This window comes from Notechis scutatus, chromosome 3 (assembly GCF_049901735.1).
Source record: "Notechis scutatus isolate UNSWTSFEM ecotype Mainland chromosome 3, rNotScu1.2, whole genome shotgun sequence".
NCBI lineage: Eukaryota > Metazoa > Chordata > Lepidosauria > Squamata > Elapidae > Notechis > Notechis scutatus.
Window position 1 is genome coordinate 75,414,736 of NC_142011.1, and position 17,743 is coordinate 75,432,478.

General features: G+C 36.9%; 2 protein-coding genes across 5 annotated transcripts in view; one reads left to right on the forward strand and one right to left on the reverse strand.

Moving 5' to 3' along the window:
• The window catches only part of USP33 (ubiquitin specific peptidase 33), a 43,024-nt gene extending 32,893 nt beyond the window's left edge, over positions 1-10,131 (reverse strand). For 2 of the 4 annotated variants that reach the window (XM_026679320.2, XM_026679318.2), the window contains exon 1: positions 6,085-6,409. Coding sequence is in view for 2 of the 4 variants with exons in the window: in XM_087960499.1 (XP_087816625.1) it covers positions 10,013-10,118 (106 nt within the window). In the remaining 2 variants the exon portion in view is untranslated. Of the gene's footprint in view, positions 1-6,084; positions 6,410-10,012 lie in introns of those variants that run through there. The other 2 variants (XM_087960499.1, XM_087960498.1) reach the window with 2 other exon arrangements.
• Positions 9,895-17,743, forward strand: part of MIGA1 (mitoguardin 1) — a 38,958-nt gene continuing 31,109 nt past the window's right edge. The window contains exons 1-3 of the mRNA XM_026679317.2: positions 9,895-10,020; positions 10,995-11,161; positions 15,092-15,269. Of these exons, the coding sequence (XP_026535102.1) occupies positions 11,063-11,161; positions 15,092-15,269 (277 nt within the window). The 5' untranslated portion in view covers positions 9,895-10,020; positions 10,995-11,062. The remainder of the gene's footprint in view (positions 10,021-10,994; positions 11,162-15,091; positions 15,270-17,743) is intronic.

Here is a 17,743-nt window from a genome sequence, read left to right on the forward strand (position 1 = left end):
AGAGAAGGCTGTTCTGGCAGGGGGGGTTGGGTAGAGGTAGAGGGGGTGGGAAGAGTAAGGGTTACAGAATGAGAGTCTTTGGACCGTTTGTCAAACTCCTTCTCCAAAGCCTTAGGGCGCCTTAGGGCGTCCTTCTGAGAGTCTTTGGATGAGTCCTTGTCCCGTTTGCGCAAATGGTGCGTCTTTGACTTAGCCTTCAAAGAAGGTCCGCTGGGATTGTTCTCTGCCATAATAACAAAAAAGGAATAAAGAATGATATTGAAACAAAAAGGCAGTTGGCACGCCTGGGAGTTCGACCTACAACGTAGGCCAGCTGTCTTATAGTTGGGCCGCGTCCCCCTTTTGGAAAAAAAATTTTTTTGGAGGTAATGTAAATTATTTATAATTTTTATTATATTTATTTATTTATTTATTTATTTATTTATTTATTTATTTATTTATTTATTTATTTATTTGAGGGAGGAACCCAAAAGGTGCCAATTGAATTCAAAAAAATTAATAATAATTTATTCTATCTTCTTATTTATTTATTCTTTTCAAATAAGTAACAAAAAATTAAGGAATATCTCTGATTATCCAATAGGCCAAATGAACGCTGAGGCCAGGAAACAAACAACAACAACAAAGGCAAAGAAAACGAAAAGGCCTCCTGAGGCAGCCTCCCAAACAAAATGGGAAGTTGGTGCCTTCGCCTCTGAGTGAGCTGCGGAAATCAGCCAACGAGAAACTAAAAAAGGGGGCAACAGGGCACAGAACCACACTACCCTCTAATTAACTAGGCTCCACACGGCCTGCCGGTCCCGCTATGGGCCTTCAGAAGCGTCGCAGCAAGATCGTGCAAAAAAGAAAATGGCGGCCGGCCACGAGGTGCACCCAAAATGGCCACCGGCTCCGGCGCGAAGAACTCAGAGACGACACAAGCCCCTCAACAACAACAAAAACAAGCCTGAATGCAGGCGAAACGAGGGACTGCAAAGAAGAAAGCTTTCCTTCTTCCAAGGGCGTTCGTGGGGGGAAGGCGCAACGGAGCGCTATAGAGAGCGCAAACAGAAGCCGCTGCTTAAATGCAGCACGGCTTAAAAGCGGCAGAGGCAGAAAAAAGGGGGGTTGGGGGGGGGCAAAAGGCTCTAAAACCCCCGTATCTCCCCCCTGAGGGGCGAAAAATCGCTCCTTTGCTAAATTTGGGACAAACCAAAAGCGCAGGGATCAAGGAAGAAAAGGAGAGATCAAACCTGAATTTGTAGAGAGAAAAAACCTGGATCGGCCAAGGAGTAACTGTTAGAGCTGCCTGTCTCTAGCGAGGCTGAGCTAAAACTGGGGAACGCTACGGAGGAGTCACGTGGAGGAGGAAGAGCGTTCCTCAATTATAGCTCAGCCTGTAAGAGTGAAGACTGGAGCACCTCCCACTCTGGATGCTCGCAGCAGCTCTATGGAGAATGTACACTACTATTGTTGTTAATCTCATCACTCCTTATCACCCATCCCCTCCCACTTGTGATTGTAGGACTGTAACTTTGTTGCTTGTATCCTTACGATTTATATTGACTGTTTCCTAGTATGATTTGATTGTTGATTGTACCTTATGACTATCATTAAGTGTTGTACGTTATGATTCTTGATTCTTAACGAATGTACCTTTTCTTTATGTATACTTAGAGTATTTACACCAAGACAAATTCCTTGTGTGTCCAATCACACTTGGCCAATAAAGTATTCTATTCTATTCTATTCTATTCTTCTATTCTATTCTATTCTATTCAAATGCTTGCTTTACAATAGGACTGTTTTTACAACATCCTGTTGTAAAAAAATATACAAACTTGCTAGAATATCTAAATCAAATTTGTTAAACACTTGATAAGAAAAACACTGAATATGCCCTATATAATACAATATAGACATTGATTCCAAATCATGATGATACCAAAATGATGAAACGTACTTTGACATCACAATACGAGCTTCACCTTAATTTGCACCATGACATTGCACACAAACATGTAAAGGGAAGAATTGTGTTGCAATGTACATTTCATCCCTCCCCTGCATGGCTGACTATAATTCAATATAGTATTTATTTATTTTTCAAATTTCTATGTAAATGGTGATTCATATTTCAGAACCTAATATAAAACATTAAATGCTAATTTGTAGTCCTATATATTAGTGATATGGAGAGACTTTGATCTTAGAACTTAGCACACAGTTGCCTTTTTCCAGATCAGAAAGATGGGTTTTATTACTAGAAGCTTAACTAGATTTAAATTTTAACCTTCATGACAGTTCTTGATCTTGTAATGGCTGAGAATATTCAATAGCATCACCCATCCAGGTTCCTTGCTAAAACCTCAAAAAAATTTTTTTTAATGCTATATGCAGTTGAACATACTGTTGGAAAAAAATATTTGGTGCCTTTGGCTGCAATGTTAAATATATTTTATTGTTAAAAAATATACCCAAGTTACTTTTGGATGTACATTATCGTTCTACTTACTTACACATAGCTGAGCTAAAGGATACAATGAGAAACTACTTCTTTATTTTCTAGTGTTTTTAAAATAGTGGTTGTACTTCACAACAGAACAAACAATATTATGTAAAAAAGAACAACAGATAATATAGTGTTTCCAATTAAGGTACACAACTAACAAATTGGTGTATTCTTGAAATCTTGGCCATTTCAAATAAATGACTTTCACCTGGTCACTGTGGCCATTTTGCACAGCATTTTACCCAGAGTTGCTCAAATTCTCCATATTCTTGACTTCATATTGGCAAAGTACTTGATGTTACTAAAGTTAAAGTCATCTATGAAGATGGGTGGTACATACTGTAAATCCAAAAGACAAACAAATAGGACAACATATCCTATTATTTTGTGAATTCTTTTGGTCTATTTCAAAGAAGTGGATTAGATCCTAGTTAGGTTATCTCCTGCCACCTATCCTTTGCCATCCTGGCTATTGTGGGAAGTAGATGAAAAATGCATGGATCTGAAAAATAGCAGTTTTGAAGAAGAAAGGTGTACCATTTGGAAAAAAACCCATTCCCAGATCCAAGGGGTTTAGATAAGTATTGCCCATTCTTCAATCTCCCTTTTTAAGGAAGGTTGTTGAGATAGTGATAGTAAACTAACTTCATAGTACCTTAGAAGAAACGAATTATTTGGACTTTTCTTCCAGTTAGGGTTCAGACCTGAATATACGTAATGATGTGTGGGAAAGGCCTTGAGAGATGGGCATAGAGATACAATCAAGGGAACAATTAGATAACAGATAGCACAGCTGCACAACTGGATAACAGGCAGACTTGGAACAGAGCCTCCCTAGTTTCTCAGTCATAAAGAGTCAGGGTGGAGGATTGAACTTTCAGGCTTGCAAGATTCTGTCAATGCAGCTTTACAACACAGTAGAGGGGCCCACATATGTACCAGCTCTGACCGATAGGTGTGTAGCACAAAGTCCTCAGGCCCATTGGCTGCCGGATAGCTGTCTAAAGAGCTGATGTTAAGTTATAATGGCCTTTATGGCTTGGTATCTGAGGGAACACTTCCTTGGAATTGATCTGACTAACTGGATTCTTTGGAAAGAAGCTACTTATAAGTCTCACCTTTCCAAGATATGTTGGGAAGAGAGTGTGAAGTTAGAAGACAGCGCTTTTCTGCCTTGGAATAAACTTATCATAGAGATCAGGCTGGCTATCACCTTGTTAACCTTCAGGAAAATGTTTAAATATTGAGTTATTTCAGAGTCTTTTAGCTTAAGCACTGCTCTATACTGTAGTATTTTATTTATTTATTTTCTTTCTGTTTTCACATGTGTTAATGTTATTTTTATTTCTGTTTTTTTTATTTCTGGGCCTTATGATGTTCTCTTTTAGTCATACTATGTTTTCATTTTTTTTCCCTAAGGAAGCTGTTACTAGTATTAGATTGGGGCAGGATATAAAGCTAATAAATATCAGCATGCTTCTATATAAGCCTCATCAAAGGTAGCAATTTGTGAATAACTTGTTTATTTCTAATTCACCTCCCTATTCCCAAAGTTGTGGCCAGGGGGAACTTTACCCAGCTACACTTCACTTGGGACAGAAAGGTAGCTTACATCCTCATCACCAAGCTTGTACAACATGTTCTATATGAGGCTGCCTTTAAATACCATGGTGAATCTTTAGTTGGTGCAAAATGCATGGCCTGGATGCTAGGGCACATATTGCACATATTTTGTGGACCCTGCTTCCTATCTGCTTTCAAGTACAATTTAAAATGGTGGTTTTAAATTATAAAACCCTTTAAGGTTGGCATTGGGTTACTTTGGACCACTCATCTCTCCACTGGAATCAATCCAATCATTTTGATCATGTCAGGACAAACAGCAAGCTGTCCTCCATTTTTCAAAAGTTAGAGGGCCAAGATTCAAAAGTGTAGTTTTTCTGTTGTTGGGCTGCCCCTCCGGAATGATCTCCCACAAGTGTATTTGGTTCCAACAACAGTTTTGCCTTCTAGAAGTTTCTCAAAATATAACTATTATAGAGGGCATTTGGTGGCTGAGACCAGATGTCATCTGGAATGTAGGTGCATTTATTTTTTTATTTTTCTTTAAATTTTTTGCTTTTATTGTTCTTTATATTGTGTCAAAAAGTATATATAGAATTGCAGCAAGTAAATGTGATACTTTAATAAACAGACGGTTTCAGTACCTACCTGTTTTACTGACCAAGTCTTCCTGTATTTAAGCAAATTAAATTTCTTTCCTTTTTTTCAAAACCCTAATCCTTACCCTCTAATCCAATGTGAAAAATTATACTCAATGAGACTAATTAATAGTTGTTTTCATGAATATTTTCATGGCTTTTTAAAACATAGATAATCCTACTTATATACTGTATGTTCAGAGATACATTTATAAGGATCATTTGTGAAATATTAATTTTAACTTTGAAAATACAAAAACAGAACCAATAGCTGAATTAACATTAAATAACATTAAGAAGAATTTAGAAAATATTTTTTTCTGATGACTGTTGCCCAATCGATTTAACTATTTTTTTCTTTCTATTCTTACCCAAGAGTTCAGTATCATAATAGAAACAATTTCACAACTACAACTCAGCTCATTATATGCCTAATCAACTGGGTTAAATCAAAGCACTTTAACACATCCAATTATCCAAAGCAATATGACTAAATTCAAAGATGTAATCTACTTCATGATGCCTGGATTTTGATTTCATTCTTGGGAGAATTTAAAAACAAGCAAACCCATGTATGCTGTTCTGCAGTGTATTCTGCTGATTGATCTTTTTGCAGTAAAACTGCTGCCCCAGCATTACTGCAAGCTGCAACCCAGTTTTCTTCCATCCCTTATATTTATTTGTGTCCTGCATTACAGAGTAGATTTCCCAACTGTTTCTTAAATGAAGTGGCAGCATTAAATGAAGCAATACGCTGACATAAAGTTAATCCTCTAATTTTCCTCTCCCTGTCCTCACCAACAAATATATATATAATCCCACAGGTTTGAGAGACCTGCACTTCCTTTTTTTCCCAGGTTAGTGGAGATAAAAACACACACCCTACTTTCCATGATAATAGCGCTGTCTTATGAAACAGAACATACTCGTATTTTCATTCCCTGAAGACTTGTACCCATTCTTCCTGTACAAAACAGTATACGGGTCGGTGTGTCTTCGCGCTTCACAAATTAAACATTATTCAGCTATATTACGGTTTCCAAAAAAATAAATAAAAAAAAATCTAATGTATGTCTGGATCTAAGGCGGGCTGGCATCTGTCCTTCAGGATTTATTTTTTTAAACTTAGAAAAATATTTGGACCCAAGGGGGAAATGTTTCCCCCAAGGAAAAGTCTCGTTCTCTTTAGAGACGCAGAGGCTTCATTCAGGAAGGGACTCTGCACATGTTCAGAGGCTGTATTCGGCTTCAAAAGGACCAGCCTCGTACATTTTACATCTAAAAAAGCGATCCTAAACTAGATGCCGGACTCGAGCTACGGTTCAGAGAAAGAGAGACAAAGCTGAGAAGAACCTAAAACTGGTTTCTGAAGGAAGAAAACGGGCTTCTTACCGGCGGCAGTAGGTAATCTCGTCCCCTGAATACGCCCTTCAAGGTCCTGAGGGCAAGGAGTGGAATTTCATCCGAAAACCTCAAGATTTTCCTCACATCCTTAACGATCTCTCCATCTCAAAGCCATCGCTCATTCCCTTCTTCGTCCTCCTCCTCCTCCTCCTCACCTGTATCCTAAGGCTAGTCCGGGAACTCCAGAGCGCTGGAGGAGAGAAAAAGACGAGGAGACGCCTCCGTTTTCTTCTCTTTTCCCCTCCTTATTTTTTTCCAGCGGGTTCCCGAACGCCGGCGTCTCCTCAGCTCTCCAGATCCCCGCAACAAAGATGGCGTCGCTGGCTTTCCTGGGGTTCGAGGTGGCTTGGAGTAGAAGGCGAGCGTGCCCAAAGCAAAGATGGCAGCGATGGAATTCCTCAGCCGGCGCGCCGTCCGTTCTGGAGGTGACAAGCACGCAGGTAGGAGCGCGCCTGCGCATAAAGCTGACGGTAGGGCTCGTTAGATCCCTTGTGCCAGGAAAGGAGGAGGAGGAAGAGGAGGAACCCAATTTCGAAAGGCCGGCCTTTCAACCGGCCGGTTCTAAGAGAAGTTTACGTGGAGAGCCTTGCTTTTTATTCGTTCATTTCCTTTGATCTCGGAAACACGTTTCTGCCTGGGTTTTCCTTCAGCGAAATACTATCTCATAGATATAGAAAAATTAAGAACCAAGATCCTCCAGGATGTCTTCACGGTTTTGGCTGCTATCCCAAAGTTAACCTACCGTGGTGCGTGGTTAGCCTCTATTTCCTATTAAAAAGAAATAGCGTTACCGGATCTGGACTGCAAAATCCGGATACCACAAGAAGGCAGGATCGAGTTAGAGTTTTCTGGAGGTCTTTTCTACCGGTCGTCAGATTATTTGGAGCAAGGATCGGGTGGTAGCCCTAAAAGTGGGTTTGCTGGGATCTTATTCTGATTACATTTGTGCCATTTCTCCATAATAACTGATGGCAAATAAGCGGAGCACTTCTAATTTGTAATATTGACTTTTAAAACTACACTGTAATTTTTAGACAAGCTACAATTCTTAACTTAAACTACAGTTCTCAACTAATTTGAGATCAATATCCATTGAACTACAATGGGACTTTATTCTTATGCAAGCATGATCACTAATACTCAATGCAGTTGCATATAAGTTTCCTAATATGGAAACAGTTATTTTTATTTTTAATTAATTTTCTTAATGCAGACTTAGGGCCATCTTTTTGGACAGTTCTTGACAAAGGGAATCCAATACATAATTCAACCTAAATTAAACATCCCCTATCATCATTATAGTGTAGGTATCCCTTGGCAGAATAGCCATCAAGTCCTTGAAAAGATATTCAGATGCTGTATTTATAACAGTCAGAAATGTTCAAGTCACAATAATCCCTGTGATATTCTAAGGAAGCAAAAGTTGTACTTTGAAGAAGCAGGACAGGAAGAGTATTGAAGCTTTTGAACTTTGGTGCTGGAGAAGATTTCTGAAAATACCAAGGATAGCCAAGAAACAAATGGATCGTCAAATAAATCAACTCAAAGTTCACACTTGAAAAAGAAACCTCCAGGCTGAAATTTTCATGCTCTGGACACATGCAAAGAATTGGAGAAGGCTTTAACAATGGAAATGGTGGAAGGAAAGAAGAGAAGAAAACAGCAGCGAGCAAGGTACATGGAGTTGCAAGGCACAGTGGCAAGGGTTACTTCATATGAAATGCAAGATTCTGGATGACCATAGAACAATAAAGAATGCTTTCCACATCTTTTCTACCATTTAGTGGTTACTAGGTTTTTGGAACCAGAATTCGGTAATCCAAACCACAAACTCTACTGTGTTCAGTAGAGATAAAACTGATTTAATATGTATAAAATTGAAATTGGCAATTTCTGCAAATATAACTTCAACTTAATGATATTGGTAGAAAAATAGAAATACCGAATGGATTAAATTTTAAGAAAAACCATGTAGACAATAGTAACAAAAAAGGGTCATGTACAAGTTGCTGCATCAACAGAAGGATAGTACAGGTAGACATCAATGTACAACAGTTCATTTAATGACTGAAGTTACAATGGTACTGAAAAAATAACAATTTTTCACACGTATGACCATTTCAGCATCAAAATTCAGATTCTTGACAACTGACTCATATTTATGATGGTTGCAGTGTCCCAGGTCATGTGATCACCTTTTGCAACCTTCTGCCAAACAAAGTCAATGGGGGATGCATTTAACAGCCCTGTTACTAATTTAACAACTGCAGTGATTCACTTAAGAACTGTGGCAAGAAAGTTGTAAAATGGGTCAAAATTCACTTAACAAAGGCCTCACTTAGCAACATAAATTTTGGGCTCAATTGTGGTTGTAAGTCAAGGGCTACCTATATCAAAGTCAGATGAAGTGGTAGTACCACTTTATACTGCACTGATAAGACCACACTTGGAATACTGCATCCAATTCTGCTAAGTGACACAAAAAGATGCTGAGACTTTTTCTAGACTAGAGAAGAGCTACAGAGATGATAAGGGGCCTGGGGGCTAAGCCATATAATGAAAAGTTGTGGGAATTAATTATGTCTAGTCTAATGAAAAGATGGACTAATTTTCCAAAACTTGAGGGGCTGTCACAGAGAAGAGGGGGTCAACATTTTTTTTCCAAAGCACTTGAAGACAGATCAAGAAGTAATGGGTGGAAGATTATTAAAAGGAGATCTAACCTAGAATTGAGAAATTTCCTGACAGTAAGGACAATTAATCAGTGGAATGCCTTTCCTCCAGAAGTTGCAGGTGCTCCTTCATGGATATTTTCAAAAAAAAGATTGGACAACTATTTATTCAGAATGGTATAGAATCTTCTGCTCAAGTAGAGGATTGGACTAGAAGACTTCCAATATCCCTGTTATTCTATGTTCTATGAGTGTAGCAATGTGAAAAAAGATAATATGTGAATGTGCCCATCCTGAAGTTACCTTATACCCTACATTTTGGCCACTCCTTCAGTAAAATCAAGAATCTCTATAAGTAACAATTGATACATATATCAATGATGAAAGCCCAACTTAACTCAGAGCTATGATCAGGCCTAAAATTTCAACCCAAAGGAATCTCAAATGAGGGATCTTAAGGTCTCCTATGAGGAAGAAAGAAATGCAAAAGAAAAACCCAAATTCAATGTGCTACATCTAATTGGCTCTGGTCTGGAAAAGGAAGTGCCAAACTCTTAAGTTAACCACAACTCTTTGTCCTCTGTCTCTATCTCAGTGTCTTCTTCAGGACAGAATGGAGTTCTCCAAAATGGTAATAATGATGGCAATAATAATAAAGGCAATGATACAAAAGCAATAATACTGTAGTAATAGTAATAAAAAATATATTGATTCTGAAATTCCAGGTGTTGAGAATTTATCTTAATGTAATGACAAACATAGCTTTTTTTTAAAGCATTTAAGCTCCATTCCTGAAGTGGCTGTCTTACTCCTATGTCATGGAGCAAAACAGTAATGAATCATTCATCTTCTGAAGCAGCCTCACAAGATAACAGCCTCTATTTTGTTCCAATCTAACTTGTATATACTCTTTAAGACAACTATTTCTTGCAAAACATACCTCAGATTGAGACAAGATTAAATCCAGTTAGATTTCCCTGAATTCATGTCACCATCTCCTCATGCAATCCCTTTTAACACAAGTATGACGTGTTAGGTCTTGTACAGCCAATATTGGATATTTATAAAGACCACTAATCAAATTCTTATCCAAGAGTCATGTTGCTCTACATTTCTATCTCTATGGTTTTCTCTCTGCCTGCATCTTCCTCCTCCTGACAGCTCCATCAGAAACCGCTAGCAAGAGCAAGGACTGGTGCAACGGAGAAACAATCTAAAGTCTAAAGCTGAGCTGGCTGACGTACCTGCAGAGGTAACTGGCAGAAGTCCTTCCAACTTAATCAGTTCATGATGCTTTTTTTTAAGCGAAGGCAAAAGATCGATTTCCTCTGTATAAGAAGAGCTACCCATCTCACCCAAACAGGACAGGGAAGTCTTCAGTCTAGCAGATGATGTAGATATTGTGGTCGATATACTGGATTTTTAGAAAATTATAAGGTCCTGTCATCCATGGCCACAATTTCATATTTACATCATCCTAAGCATCCATTATCTTGTTTATCACCCTGGACTCAAGGGATACTTCTGCTCACCCATGGGGATATAATTATACAGCTCTTTGAAATAAGAAATGAAGTCTTATAAGATTCTTTACGCTTCTTCTCTCATCCATTTATTAAAAAAAAACCTCATGCTTTTCAATATAGTTGTAGAAGTGATGAGCTAAATTTCCTGTTAATTCTAAATGTTCATTTGGAGTTTAGGAGTTGTATTTCCTGGCAAATAAATCAGAGATTTAGCAGTCCAACAACATCAAGGAAAGTTAATGCATGTATATCTTGGCTGTGCAGCAATATTATTTGGTCTAATATATTTTTGTGTCTTGAGGCCAATTAAAATCTTTATGGGAAGCTGCTTTGGCAGTTAAAAAATACATTACAAGCTCATGAATATTTCTAGTTGATAAGGAGCATGTCCGAAATCATATGCTATTTTTAAGAATAATCTCCTTCTGTGACTGAGCAATTTTGTTCCTCAAATTTTAACTGTTGATTTATTTACTTTAATTTACTCAGAAATCCATTAAGTTAAACGAAGCTTATTCCTGGGCTTGTAGCTATAGAAAGGCAGCTAGAATTAGTCTTTACTGAAAAGCTCAAACATTGTACTCTCTGCAACATTCATGGTGTATTACTGCATGCAGGGTTTTTTTGGGTGGTACCTTTAGATTGAAATTAAACCATTGAAGGAATGTCTCAAAGCTAGTCCAATATTTATCTTTGGCAGATTGTCTAACCCGAATAATATGATCCTGACTTAGCATCAGTAGATGATGATATAGGAAAGAAGGAGCAATGTCAGAAGACGTGGCTAACGAGACACGTTTTCCTCTGAAGAAAGCAGCTTTAAGAGTATTTGATCTTCCACTCTCCTGGTATAATTCACTGATCCAGGTAATGATTGCCTTTGTTGTTCTTTATAGCTCTGTTTGAAATATCTTTGAGTGCTTTTTAATATGTGTATTTTATTAAAGTATAATGTTTATATGCATAGAAGTATTATGTTACTAGTTTGTATTATTATTGCATGGGAAATACGTTCCAATGCTACTTACTAAGAACCACACCCTCCTTCTCTTGTATTCCCTTAGGTTTTTATTATTATAATAATTGCTGAATTTCATGGACTAATAAAACCAGAGTTTTTTCTGGTTTCTTTCTGTAGATTCAGTGGTGTTGATATCCTACAGATTTTCTGCTGATTATGCTTTAATTGATACATTGATATGAAACTCTTGAAAGTTGACTTATTTATTGTGGTCTATGAAATTAGGAATACATACATTGCAGTTATTTTGTTTTGTTTTGTTAGGAAGGGCTAGTTGTATCTAAAACAGATTAGGGTAATGATTAAGCTAAAAGAAGAAACAGAAAGAAAAATAGAGTTAAAGTTAATTATTTGCTGCAAGTTAGTGGTACACAAAATGTAGATTTGCTTGTGCATTATGCTACAATGGAAAAGTGAAGGTTTTATATTATTTGACACAGTAAAATTTTAAAGTGAGAAAAATAAAAATTAAAAAAGAATGTCTGGAATCTTAACTTAAACTTCAGGTGTGCAAAATGCAGATTAGAAATATGATTCAGAAAAGCTTTTTTTGCAAAACCTTCAAGTAATAATATTCACAATGTTATTTTGCAGTCCCAGGCAAACCACGCACAGCAATAAAATGCTATGTGGAATTATTATTTACATGCACAATTGCTACTCAGAAGATTGAAAATCTATATTATATCCAGCAGCCTAACTTGCTTTGCAGAAATGATCTTGATCCATAAGTACAGTGTGTATACATGCATTTTTACAGCTATTTTCCTAGCGATCAAATCCATTCTTTTGGGTGATGTCAGATAGGCTTTCCCCCTGGGGTGAAGAAAAAGCTAAGGAGAAAACATAGCAAAAGAGTTACTCGTCTTACATTTTTGGAGCTGGTAGACAAAGTAAATTGAAACCATTTCATAATTAACAGTTTGGCGATCTGTCATATCCTAACAAAGTTTCTAGTGGTTACATATCAATACTAATGGTATTGATACTATAACTGATAGATGGTGTACTTTGGAATCCATACACAGTCTTAATTATGACATATACAGATCAGAATGGTCTTTCTCCAACCTGGGTGGCATGAAGTCATTTAATACTGCATACTGATGATAATCAGGTATATATCTCTGTCCTGGGTCACTCAGATGATGCCTGAGAGATTTTTTTCCCAATGCCTGGAAGCTATGCAGATCTGGATGAAGAAGAATTGGCTTTGCCCAACCCTACAAGATCACGTTGCTATGGGTTTTAGGGCTCTCCTGTATCTAGTAGCTTTCCATCATTGATTCTGGACGGAGTAACACTACCCCAGGCAGAGTTGATATATAATCTGGGAGATGTCATAGGCTCAGGGTTTTTTCATGAGAGCAAGTATCAGCTGATGGTGAGAAGAGTCTTCATACAATTGCATCTTGTGTGTGTCAGTTGCACCAAATCCTAGATCCAAAGTCATTGTTGATGTGTCACTCATCCCTTAGTCACTTCCTGACTGGATTGTTGAAATGTGCTGTATGTGTGGGCTGCCCTTGGAAACATTTAGAAGCTTTAATTGGTCCAGAATGCAGTGGCATATGAGGTATTGGATGTTCCACAATATATATATACACATATACATATACATATACATATACATATACATATACATATACATACACATGTAATACCTCTGCTATGTGAGCTGCAATGGCTTCCTGCAGGCTTTGGGGTACTATTCATAATGTTATCTTTGAAGCTCTACTTGGTACGGGACAAGGTTACTTATGGGGGCATCTTTGGCTGTTGATTTCTGTTCAGCCCATCAGATTGGGCAGAGTCAGCATGGCCTGGTTCCCATAGGTGAAACCGTATTATTTGGTGTTTGGTAGGTATTGTGCCAGAGGTGGTATTCAGCAGGTTCTGACCAGTTCTGGAGAACCGGTTGTGGAAATTTTGAATAGTTCGGAGAACTGACTAATACCACCTCTGACTGGAGATTTTACAGTATCCTTCCTCTGCCATGCCCACCAAGCCACGCCCACAAAACTGGTAGTAAAAAAAATTGAATCCCACCACTGAGTTGTGCCCTCTCTTTCATGGCACCTGTCTTGTGAAACAGCCTGAGATAATGGACATTCCTGAGGCTGATGACCTTCCAGAAGGCCAAGAACACCTGGTTATTCCCTTAGAAATTAGGACTATAATATTGATGGAGCTCTGATATTGTTGTTTGCTATTGAATTTTTTTTTTAGAGAACCTTGACCTTGATCTCTTTTTGTTGTAATGTAATGGATTGTGTATTTGATTTGTTTTTAATTTTGATTGTCATCCTGAATGTCTTTGGCAGATAGGCAGCTGTCCAGATGGGATGAATAAATAAATTTGATTCAGTGACATATTGCCCATGTAGTTTAGATCCATTTATTCACTTTACATACCACTAAAAGTTTAACAGTGGGAACATTACCAGTTTCTATGGATTGACTGATTTCAAATCCTTCTATGTTGTTTCCAGTCTGCAACTTTGAATAACATATAGGAACAGGTACATTATATATGATTCATCCCAATGCAGATATATCTCCCATTCTTGCGTCAGACCCCTAACACATATTTTAAAAGCTGTGTTGTAAAAACTTCCAGAATATTACGAGTGATAATGCAGTTCTTATATCTAATGGGAGGATATTTCTTAAGAAAGAAGCTCCTCCTTGGCTCTTCTCACTGCATCTCATGTAGTCTGGGAACTCTCAGTGAATAATCTCTACAGGATAAAACTACAGACAGAGCACTGAGTGCGGGTTTCCGAATTTTGGATATCGTACCCCATCTTGATTTATTTTAGGGACTCTCATCCCTGTCACTTAAGCCAACCCTGTCATTTAGTAAAAACTCTCAATTCATAATTAAAACAGCAAAAAATATTCATTTTGGCCTTTAATTAAAAAAGGGAAATGCTTTTTTCTTATACCAGCAAATTAATGAGAATGCAATGTAATATAAAAAGAGCAGAAATAAAATGTATTTACATTACCTCCCATATTCCCACAGGCCACCTTTCCCTTGCAGTATTTCCACTGCATAAGCACAGATGCACATTGGATGTGTTGCCTGTTTTCTTCTTGTCCATCTCTCCATAACATTTATAGTCACTTTCCTCCCTCTTTCCCATCAGTCAGCACACCATGACCTTCCCTTCAACACTTACAATCTTCATAGTATTTCTTTTCTTCCCATTCTCCCATGGGCTCCATCCACTTCCCAATCTTCCTATCACACACTGCTAATTTTCATTGAGCCTCCTTCTTTCCTTCCCATCAGCATATTTATCTATACAGATTTTTGCAGTCCATTAGATTCTTCGTTGAAAATTTTGGTATTTTCAAATTTCACATTTCTTTCCATGCACAAACACATATTTTGAGGTCTCCAGTAATAGGGCATGGCATCTGAAATTGTCTTTTTGGAGTTCCTGGATATACTGCAAAAAATAAAACATTTACTTTACCAAAATAACTATAAACAAATGCATTTGTCTCAAATATAAGGTAAGTGGAATTAGTGTACTCGCCATATAGTTGGGCAACTATGGTTCTAAAAATATCTGTACTCTTTTTAAATTATAGTTCAATTTAAAATATGCTGAAGAATGTGAATTGAGGTTCATGTGTTGATAGAAGTGCTTACATTATTGAATGCAGAATTCATATTTAATACATGAATGTAACATGCTTATAAAAGTAAATTATTTGTATTTCTGCACAAATGTAATATAACTTTTTTGAAAACTTTTTTTAAGGTTAAAATCTCACCAGGGCTAAAGAAATTATTTGCAATAACAGCAGTAAGTGCCATAACTGTGCTTTTTCTTGCCCATCACTTCAAAAGAAAACGTGGGAAGAAAACCAGGAAAATATCTCCATGGGAATCAGACCATCTGATGTTCAATTATGCAAAAGCTTCTGGGTCAGAAAAAAGTAGGTGACATTTTCTCTATGGAAAGTTAATGTTCAGAGTTACCTGATACATACTTATTTGGGAGTAAGCCTTACTGAAGTGAGACTTCCTTTCAAAGAAGCATCAGAGGTCTATGCTGCATAGCTTACAATTACATACAAACAAGTATAACTGAATAAGTAGAGCGTGGTCCCAAATGATCATATGCAACTCAAATGAAATGTAAACAATGCTCTTTTTCAGTCTTGTACAATTTAGACCAGGGCTTTTAAATTCCCGGCCTGTGGCCTGGATGCATCATGCGCTGGCCACACCCGGTTTAGCGAGGGGGAAAAATGTCCCGATATATCCCGTGATGCCGATGTGACGACATGAGTTTGACACCCCTATCTAGACCTATGAGATTGACCAGACTAAGAAAGCAATACAATATAAATCAGGAATACTTTTATTGTAACAGCTATTGTAACACAATTGTGAGGTGTGAAAGACCAGGTCCACATGTGAAGGTTCACTTTAATTGATTTATTGCTAAAAGCCAATGCACAAGAATTTTCTCAGCTAATGGTAAGTACCTAGTTAGAGTTAGAGAAGGGTCAACGGCAGTCAAGGGAGGGATGGTCTTAATTCATTTGTGACTGCAGTGATTCTAGGCTGATCCCTCTTTTCACTCATCCCCGTGTCTCTGCCAGTCCTGTAAAAATCTTGCAAGTCTGAATAAGTTTCCCTTTTCTCAGTCTAATTTCATGTGAACTATGGAGTATCTTTTTTAAAAAATATTTTTTTTATTGATTTTTAAAAACAAACAAACAAAACATAAAACATGAAAACATAAAACATCTTTTTTGAAAGCAGCTTGATCCCGGGTTACATCTCTTCGTACAGACACAAATTCAAGTTCATGCTCATTTTTATATACCATTCCATATTTTATTACCATTCTACATTTTCTATATAGCTTCTCCCCTCTTTTAACTTTCTTAATTTTATTTTATTTATTTCGTCTCAATTCAGATCATTATACTTATATTCTTTGTCCTATTTCAGCTGTCTATTATCTTTTCTCATTAAACAAAATTTCTCCTGTAATCACTGATTGGAGTATGATGCCTTTATATCTTTCCCCTAAATTTATAACACTTAATATAATACATAACTTCCATTTGGATTCTGCTTAGTACATTCTAAAGCTACACACTATATTTTAAAAAGAGAAAAAATTATAAATATATAATATAATTAAAACAACAATCCATACCAATTCAATTCTATCATTAATATTAATATTCATTTAAATCTTAAACATTTTACACATTACTTTTCAAATAGGTATCATGCTTCTATGGGAACACTTGTAAACTTTCCAGTTGACTTCCCCCCAACTTCACTTACATTTTAAAACATTGTGTCATTAAAATGTTCCCATTCCTTCCTAATTCAATTCTCTCATTTATTTCATTTCATTTATTTTGTTCACAAAAGTTTCACTGAATTACACTGAGTATTTTATCCCACTTTTTAATCATATGTTGTTTTCAATTTTCTAACATTATTTCTAATACGAATATAACAATACAATCTTATGTACCTTTGCAGAATCGCTTTTTCAATTAAATTTTTACCCATTATCTCTGAATAAGTCCTGTTTCTTTATATCTTGCTCCACACCTTTGTAGCTTCTCTTCCCATCCTTCCTCCCTTGCTTCTTCTCTCTGCCCTTTTTACCCCCTTGTCTCTCCACCTCCATTTCCCTCTTCTGTGTTCCCCTTTTCTGTTGCTTTCTAACATTATATCCACTTTTCACCTTATTTTTCCCTTTTTGGGTTGTTTTTTTAGGTCTTAAATTCTCCATTCTCTTTCCCCCCTCCCTTTCTTCCCCAAGTAAAGTTACTTGTTCATTAAAGATGGCTTCTTCTTTGTCCCAATCTTCTTGTTGTGCAGTCTTTTCTTGTAGTTTCTCGTAGGTACAAATCGCCATTTCTAAGAATTGAAAAACGGAGCCAAGAGAGCCCTTCCCTTCTTGTTCCTCTTCTTTATATTTTTTAAATTCCATTTTCAGTTCATCCACAAGTGATGCCATTGTAAAAAAAAAATTTTAAACAACCACCCAAGTGTTTTTAATCATTCAAATATAATTTCCAGAAGTCCCAAAGTCACCAAGCAATCCAAATACACACAAGCTGTTTATTTTAACACTTTCTTCTTTTTTCACTTTCTCTTCCTGGGGTTACTATTTAGTTACAAAGTTCTAGTTAGAATGTATCTTTTAGAAGTCTTGTTAAGATTTAACTTTAGATTCTTTGAATTCTAGGCAGCCTCCTCCTTCCAAATCTTACTCTTATTATTTTCCTCTCCCTTCCCACTTACAGCAAAAAAAAAAAAATTTTTTTTTAGTGTTCAGAAATCTTTATTGTCCCCTTGGCATTTAATTTTCCAGTTTAATTACCTATTGATGTCAAAGCGGATTTTTCCGACTTCTCATTCATCTCTGTTT